Genomic DNA, 8,903 nt, shown 5'->3' on the forward strand with positions numbered 1-8,903 from the left:
CTAGTCTATTCGTTCAGACATGCTTTCAAAAAGTTTCCTATTTAAATTAACCGAGATTCCAAAACAAACTAAGAAAATAATTCCATAGTTCCCATATAAGGATCCTACTTCTTGAAAATTGTTTAAATGAACATAAGTCATTAGCGAATTGTGACAAAAGTTAACACTAATATGTTATGTACCTATTATTCATGGGTCCTTTTTGCGGATCGACACATAATTACCAATAGCATTTTCAGAAATTCTCCTAATAGTAAATAACTCATAAATTAAACATCCTGAAAAACTTTACCTACATCGATTCATTATTTGCTTTAAAAAATTATAAACTGTAAATTTCTATAAAAAATATATAAATTGATTATATTACACTAACTTGTTTTACATAAAATATATTGATTGGTACGATTTTCGTTTTCTGGGCTACATTATATGTTTTCAATTTAGTGAATGCTCTTGTGAGCAAAAGACAAAGACTAAAAATTAAAATAAGATTCTGTCTTAAGATCATCATAAAGATCAATGATGGGAGGAGAAGAACAAAAAGAAAGAATGAATATGCATATGTGAGCTACGAAAGGTGAACGTAAATAGATAAATAGAAAGAAATAAGAAGAAAAATAAAAGACACAAAAACACACATTACGTTTTACATATAAAAATCACTTTCACTTTTTTCGTTTTTCTTTTTGTTTCCCTCAATTTTCGCAAAGAATCAATTACACAGTTGGAAAGAAACCAGCAGAGATCATAAACCAGAATACAAACTAAAGAAACTCAAAAACGTGGTGGTTGCTAAATGCGATCAGTTTCCAACCATGTCCAACAAACTATCTGATACACATATGTATGTAGGTACTCGTTCGAACAATAGCTATAATGGAAATTGTACACGGATTTGTATTATTTAAATAACAGCTGTTGGTTGCATGTATTGAAGCCATAACGAATGCATAACAACTATAGCAACAACAATGAAATTCAGAATTTTGAAATCAGGAAATTTTATACTTTTATTTGAAATCAGCTGCAGGTATGAATATTCGTTTGCTTGGTTGTATGTTTTTCATACATTCTTTTTACAAAACTATTTATGTATTAAATATCATCACACACACACACAAACACATACTCGTACATTTTGTTAAGTAGAGCTACACAATTTTAGTTAAATTGTTTTCATTATTATTATTAACAATTTTATTGAATTTTTAACATATTTTTTTTTTACTTTTAACACACAGACACTTAAAATCATTAAAAATTATTTCAAGAAAACACTTTTTGATATGATTTGTATTTCTTTTTGTTGTGTTTTTTTTGCTTCCGTAATAATTTTTTGTTGTAGTTGTTAAATTGTATTTTTGTTTTCTATCTTTGTGAATAACACAAAACTAATCACGGAATCAAACAAATTTTAAATCAACGTCAATATTTTTGTCCGAAAACACGTTACTCCTCGTGCAAAGACCGTCTAACGACTGACTAAAAACTGTGTGATCGTAACAAAAAAAAAAAAAAAAACAGATGTATGTTACTGCTGGTTGTAAACAACAATAACAAAACTCAACTTTGCGAGTGTGAAGACAAGATGAGACAAGACAAAACAAAACACCGCACAACACAACAAAATAATAAATAATCACTGCGAATAATTAATATTAATATAGTTTGTGTTTGTTTTTCTTGGTTCGAGAGGAGAGCGAGAGAGAGAGAGAGTGAGAGAGAAACGATCAGTTCGAGAGATTCTCAAATTATTGGTGTCAATGAAGAAAATATAACACCCGAACATCATCAGAGAGTAATTGCAATTATTAACCTTTAAAATACATAATATGTATGAGGCAAGAGTGGCCATATTGTTAATGTGTATTTCTGGGATTTTTATTTATCGGTTCCCAGCAATTCCACAAAGAGTCAATGCATCCGAAAAAAGACAGTGATTTCCATTTACGTCTAAACACTTGGTTGGCTTTATTTCGTCTTTCGTCACCGATGTACTCTTTATAAACGAGGGTCCCTTTAGTGTCACATTTGTAAGAGTGAGAGTGGATACTTGAAAAACAAACTTAAACCCTTTTGTTGTCTCTTCGTAATCTATGGGGTGACGTTTTGAAATATTGAAATAGCTAGTCACTTGAACTTGGTTTAAGGCAAAAACAGCTTGATATAATAACTATTTTCATTGATTGACTGGATCTTATTTCATTCCAAAACTTTGAAACTGAAATACTAATAATACCTAAACCACAATAGGACTTGATCCTTCCCTTTATTGCTTATTAAACTGTTATCGTAAGATGTTCAGAAATTTAATTTTCTAAAAATACAAATTAGTAAAATTTTCCAAATTTTCGTAAGTAATATTAAATGTATTTGGAATAACATTGGTCCCAGGGTATTTGAACTTATTTCTAGTAGAGAAAGATGTCCTCCCCGCATGCTCTGCTGTGGAGCATCTACAATAGTAGAAATCGTTATTTCTCATACCATATTCCTTATCTTCATAAATGACCTTGTATGTCAAATTTCCATCTCTATCTACTCTTTTGCCGATGACAGCAATACCTGCCATTCCTATTCATTCAAATATAGGCCAAACTCTCTAGTGATTGGGACAATGAGGCGCAATATGAATGAATCGTTTAATCACGATCTCTGAATGGGGTCGTGTAAAGTCGTGTCGATTTTAACGCCCGCAAGACTACGTAGCACACAACTGCCTTAAAGAACACGCCCATATGTGGTCGATTGGCCAGTGGACCGCACTATTCGTATCTGGAACAAACTTCCTGCAGAAGTATTCCCCGCCACTCGATATGAAAAGGTTTAAATCAAATGTCCACAAACACTACTCCCTATATCCTCCCTCCCACAACCTATTTTCCTAGTTGCAGCACAATGCATTGCATGAGTAGGGGTCATCCCCTGAGTGCTGGTCTAAGAAAAAATTTTGATTTTCTTTTGACGATAGAAAGTTTAACTGAACGCATGCTCACAGTTCTCTCACAGATCTTAATGATCGTTTTAACCTATTTGATTAGAACCATTTGTGACAACTCTTTAACAAGCTTATTAGCCTAGTTTCCGGTAATTGTTCGGAAGCCAACAAGATTTGAAAAAAGTGAAAACCCAGAGATCAATTTCTAAAGAATATAGCTGAGTCCATATCTAGCCTTAAAATCTCTCCAACACATTAAGTTTTTGATATATCGTGGCCTCTGTAGAGATCATGACATGTTGATATTGTACTTGGATTTACTTTGTTATTTGCATCTGGAATAAAATCGCTTCTAAGACATTTCAATCCTCTCTACAAGTTTTACTGCTGAGCCTCTTCATTCATCTGTATTTACTCTTCTAATTTTATATAGTCGAGCCTAGTTTCCGTGAGCTTCGTAGATTCGATACATATGGAAGACGATTGAGCTTGAAATCGAAGATTACACAGGGCAACAACATTTGAAAAAAAGTGGAAGCCCAGAAACTAATTTCTAAAGAATAGAGCTGAGCTAGCCTTAAAATCTCTCCATCTCCATCTTGTTTTTTTATATATCGTGGCCTATGTAGAGATCGATAGGTTAAGATAAAAAATTGTACTTGAATTTAAGTTGCCACATTATCGTTTATGTGTGCACCGTACGACAACAAAGCTATGTGACCTCTTAGGATTTAAATTTAAAGAATATGGAAAGTTGTAATGGATTGTATTAAGACATCTTATAAGTTGAAGTACCGATTATCATATTGTAATCGGTATTGTATTATATTAAAGTGGATTGTATCAAGACATTGTTAAAAGTTTTTAACAAAAGCTAAATGGAGAACATTTGAAAACTTTGAGTTCGTCATTTTTGTTGTCCATTCATCAATCATACGATTTCAACCAAGAACGATTCGGTAAATGATCGTTAGTCCACAATTAGAGCCCTCGATTGCACAAAGAAGGAACTCGTATTAAGTCAGGCTGTTGTTTCGATTTAAGGCAAGAAGTTAGTTGTAATTGGGAGGAATTCTAGTACTTTATAAATGTAAGTCGTCGGACCACATTCTGAAATCCTTTTTGTGGCAGTATCGCTTATGTTTGCACCGTACGGCGACAAAATTATGCGACTTCTTAATCAATCATAGGATTTCAAACAAGAACGATTCAGTAATTGCCTCGTTAGTCTACAATTAGAGTCGCCGATTGCACAAATATGCAGAAGCTGTTTTTTTGATCTAGGCTGTTTTTTTTTTGATCTAGGAATTTAAAAATTCCCAAATAATGAACTCAGTATGCTTCTTTAATGGTAAATAAAAACTTTTTTGGCTTTTTAAAAATATTATTTTAAAATTTAGAAATAAATTTTCATTACTAACCTTCCATAACATAAACAATGCTGCCAACATCGCCCTCTTTGATAATAAGACTCTTTGCGGCATATTTAACTGGATACATGCAATCGACAATTTCACGTATTTGGGTGATATCGAGATTTTTCATAAAATCATTATCCAATATGGCAGACTTAATAATTTCACGGGATCTAGAAGAAAAAAAAAAAAGAAATATAATTTAATAACATGAATAGATTTAAAAATATTAAATATAATATAAAAACTATTTTCTGTTTAGGAGTCTTACTTTGCTGATTTGGGAATTTTCATTAATTTATCTTCAGCTTCAACTAAATCTATTAAAGGTTCTGCACTATAACCCTGACGTTTAATACGCTTGGGTTCGGTAGCGGAGGGTATAACTCTAGTAGATTCCATGCCTATGGTACAAGTGAAATCATCACAGTCATTTTTGTGATGTTGCAGAAAGACCTGTGTCAAGGGTTTAACCACCTGACGAAATTTATCAATTTCATTTTGTAACTCAACGACTAGAGCATCTTTGGCTTGACATTCTTCCTGTAGTCGAGCTATGCTCTGACAAAAGAATCGATTACGTTCTTGGCACTCAATCAAAGCATTTTCTTTTTCCTGTAAGATCACACGTAAGTGTTCTATAAGATCGGCCATTTGTTGATAATCGTGTGAAGATCGCGAAGGCGGTCTTTGTGAATTATGGTGCTCTGAATGGTGTTGGTGATGATGATGATGGTGGCAACTGTGCTCTTTATTACTCATTTTACTACAATTTTTCCGAATGTCTTTGTGTTCTATTAGAATTTATTGTATTAAACTGGACTTGTGATTCTTTAAGTAACTTTTTTAACTGTTATCCTTGTCATCTAATGCCAAAAGAATAAATTGTAATACATTACAAAAATCTAAAATTGTGCCTTAGATGTCCAATCATGTTGATCGATAGTAACTAATTAACATACATCTAAAACTCAACTAAACGTATGAAATCAAACTTAATTACTTTGATAGGGCTCCAACAATTGATTGAAAGGGAAAGTTTTTGGTTTCTTATATGTGATCGTTAACACATATACTTCCAAAGTCAACAGTATTTGTCGATATTTGCACAATTACATGTTTGCGCTCCAATGCCTATAATTATGATTTACATGGCTTGTCAGTTTATGGACTATAATGCATGTAAATTAAACGTGGTAGAATTGTTTCGTTTGTATAGTTCAATGTCATTTTAATTTCATTAATGGAAAAGTTTAAAAGAAATACAATTGTTTAGTGATCACCTTAAAAAGAAGTTATATTTTCGATTGTAAAAATACGAGGGTTACTACTTGAATTTTTAGAATTTAAAAATTTCATAGACTGGACGACATACTAGACTAAAGGCTGACCTATACACTAGACTACGGAATAGTCTATAGTCAAGTCTACAGTCTAGTTTTTGGTCACCGGCGGCGCGGCTTGCCAAATACTACCGGCGGTCAGTCAACGCCGATCTGAGCCTATCAACTTGTATCTCTGCTACCGACTATGCTATATGCTAAATTGTATACTCGACAATAGAATATAATGTACGCTTGACTATAGACTGCATGATTACACTATATATAGTCTAGACTATAGACTATACTGCAGACTAGACTATAGATTAGTCTTTAGACTAGACTTAAGACTAGACTACAGACTAGACTACACACTAGACTACACACTAGACTACAGACTAGACTATAAACAACCTATAGACTAGAATATAGACTAGATTATAGACTAGACTATAGACTAGACTATATACTAAACTATAGACTAGACCATAGCTTAGACCATAGACTAGACTATAGACTAGACTACAAACTAGACTATAGACTAGAGTCTATAGAGTAAACTATAGACTAGAGTCTATAGAGTAGACTATAGACTAGAGTCTATAGAGTAGACTAGAGTCTATAGAGTAGACTATAGACTAGAGTCTATAGAGTAGACTACAGACTAGAGTCTATAGAGTAGACTACAGACTAGACTACAGACTAGACTATAAACAACCTATAGACTAGAATATAGACTAGATTATAGACTAGACTATAGACTAGACTATATACTAAACTATAGACTAGACCATAGCTTAGACCATAGACTAGACTATAGATTAGACTACAAAATAGACTATAGACTAGAGTCTATAGAGTAGATTATAGACTAGAGTCTATAGAGTAGACTATAAACTAGAGTCTATAGAGTAGACTATAGACTAGAGTCTATAGAGTAGACTATTGACTAGAGTATATAGAGTAGACTATTGACTAAAGTCTATAGAGTAGACTAGAGTCTATAGAGTAGATTATAGACTAGAGTCTATAGAGTATACTATAGACTACAGTCTATAGAGTACACTATAGACTAGAGTCTATAGAGTATATTATAGACTACAGTCTATAGATTAGACTAGAGTCTATAGAGTAGATTATAGACTAGAGTCTATAGTGTAGACTATAGACTAGAGTCTATAGTGTAGACTATAGACTAGAGACTATAGTGTAGACTATAGACTAGAGACTATAGAGTAGATTATAGACTAGAGTCTATAGAGTAGACTATAGACTATACAATAGACTAGAGTCTATAGAGTATATTATAGACTAGAGTCTATAGAGTAGACTATAGACTAGAGTCTATAGTGTAGACTATAGACTAGAGTCTATAGTGTAGACTATAGACTGGACTAGATTCTATACTGAACTAGACATTAGGCTGGACTAAACTATAGACAAGACCATAGGCTAGACTATAGACTAGACTATAGACTAGACCATATACCTGACTATATACTAGACTATATACTAGACTATAGACTAGACTATAGACTATATACTAGATCATATACTAGACTATAGACTAGACTATAGACTAGACTATAGACTAGACTATAGACTAGACTATAGACTGGACTATAGACTAGACAGCAGGCTAGACTATAAACTAGACTACTGACTAGACTAGAGATTACACTATACTCTAGACTACAGACTAGTAGGCTAGACTATAGACTAAACTAGACTATATACTACATGTTGATGATGGTCTGGATCTTCAAAGACCAAAATTAAATATTCAATTGTAAATAGTTTGAAATTTGAATAAAATAATAATTTTTCGCCAACCTCACACCTTTCTATTCGCAAAAATAAACATAGGAATAGTAACCCTAGTAAAATATCAACAGCTGTTACGATCACTTTACGACACAAACAATTAGTTCTGCCTTAAAGCCAGACAGATACGACAAGTTCGTTATATCCATAAAATTCATCAAATGATGAACTGAATTTCAAATCACTGTTTAGTGTTCACTTTTTAATATTTTTCTTTACAGGTATTGAAAATAATAAAAATCGAAAAAACACTACAAATAGGTATTCAAACATGGTTTGTTTGTCAGTCAACTCTGTTGCCATAAATTTAAAAATAAATATGATTTGACGACGATAACAATCGAATATTTAGTTATCGCGCTGTGTAATTTGTACAGAAATTAAAATCAAAAACTTCAATGTCATTCACGTCATTTAGGGAGGTCGCTAAATTCAAAACAGTTGTAAACACAAAAACACATATAAACACACAGTGTACAACTCAACTTGTAATTAAAAGCTTAATTTACGCTTATCATGATCATTTTCAGTTAATAAAATACTAATTTGTAAGTTCGATGCAACGATCATTCTTTGGCAAAAACACAAATTTTCGGTTTTTTTTCTTTTTTTCTTTCAAAATTTTTCACATTTTAATCTAAAAAAAAACACAAAGTTCATCTTGCACATTATTAAATTGACAAACAAAATTTATTTGTTTTCAAATTTTTAGCTGACATTAGCGATTTTTATGTTTTCAAATTAATATACTTTAAGAAAAACATTTAATTATTACACACGCTTATTTAATACATATGTCAACATTTAATGGCGGAGGCACACAGTTCCACAAATAATTAAAAACTAGAACAAATAATAGAATTAGCCTTGTGGTTGATCAGAGCAGCACGCTGACGCCTTTAGCGTAGTCAAAGTATTCTTCCATGCGTAACCAACTCGAGGGATTCAAGGAAAATTCACTTTAAACACAGAGAGAAATAATATGTTACAAACAATTTCTGTCCGTTGTTGTGTGGTGACCAACAAAAGCGTCTATTAAACTGATAAACGATGTTGACGATTGTTTTAGAAAAACCACCACTCAATGAGTGGCAGCTAGAAATGTTTGCATGCAAAGCAAACTGACACAAACTGGCAACTACTTATACCAGGTATGGGAAAGTGAATTTTTTTATTACTTTTAACAAAAATAGCTTTGAAAGAACTATATAGAATATATTTTAGACTATAGACTTGACTATAGACTGACTATAGACTAGACTACAGACTAGACTATAGACTAGACTATAGACTAGACTATAGACTATACTATAGACTAGACTATAGACTAGACTATGGACTAGACTATAGACTAGACTATAGACTAGACTAGTCTATAGACTAGACTATAGACTAGACTAT

General features: G+C 32.3%; 1 protein-coding gene and 1 long non-coding RNA gene across 4 annotated transcripts in view; both read right to left on the reverse strand.

The window, feature by feature from the left end:
- LOC124418484 overlaps positions 1–1,269 on the reverse strand; it is a 9,734-nt gene extending 8,465 nt beyond the window's left edge. Inside the window, exon 1 of the long non-coding RNA XR_006940031.1 lies at positions 1,139–1,269. This is a non-coding gene — a long non-coding RNA (uncharacterized LOC124418484). The remainder of the gene's footprint in view (positions 1–1,138) is intronic.
- Positions 1–8,903, reverse strand: part of LOC111677667 (cGMP-dependent protein kinase, isozyme 2 forms cD4/T1/T3A/T3B) — a 47,156-nt gene that overhangs the window by 17,042 nt on the left and 21,211 nt on the right. Inside the window, exons 1-2 of one of the 3 annotated variants that reach the window (XM_023438830.2) lie at positions 4,628–5,200; positions 4,363–4,529 (exon numbers count right to left, since the gene is read on the reverse strand). In XM_023438830.2, coding sequence (XP_023294598.2) covers positions 4,363–4,529; positions 4,628–5,118 — 658 coding nt within the window. In that variant the 5' untranslated portion in view covers positions 5,119–5,200. Of the gene's footprint in view, positions 1–1,011; positions 1,178–4,362; positions 4,530–4,627; positions 5,201–8,903 lie in introns of those variants that run through there. The other 2 variants (XM_046945031.1, XM_046945032.1) reach the window with 2 other exon arrangements.

Source organism: Lucilia cuprina, chromosome 2 (assembly GCF_022045245.1).
Source record: "Lucilia cuprina isolate Lc7/37 chromosome 2, ASM2204524v1, whole genome shotgun sequence".
NCBI classification, from domain to species: domain Eukaryota; kingdom Metazoa; phylum Arthropoda; class Insecta; order Diptera; family Calliphoridae; genus Lucilia; species Lucilia cuprina.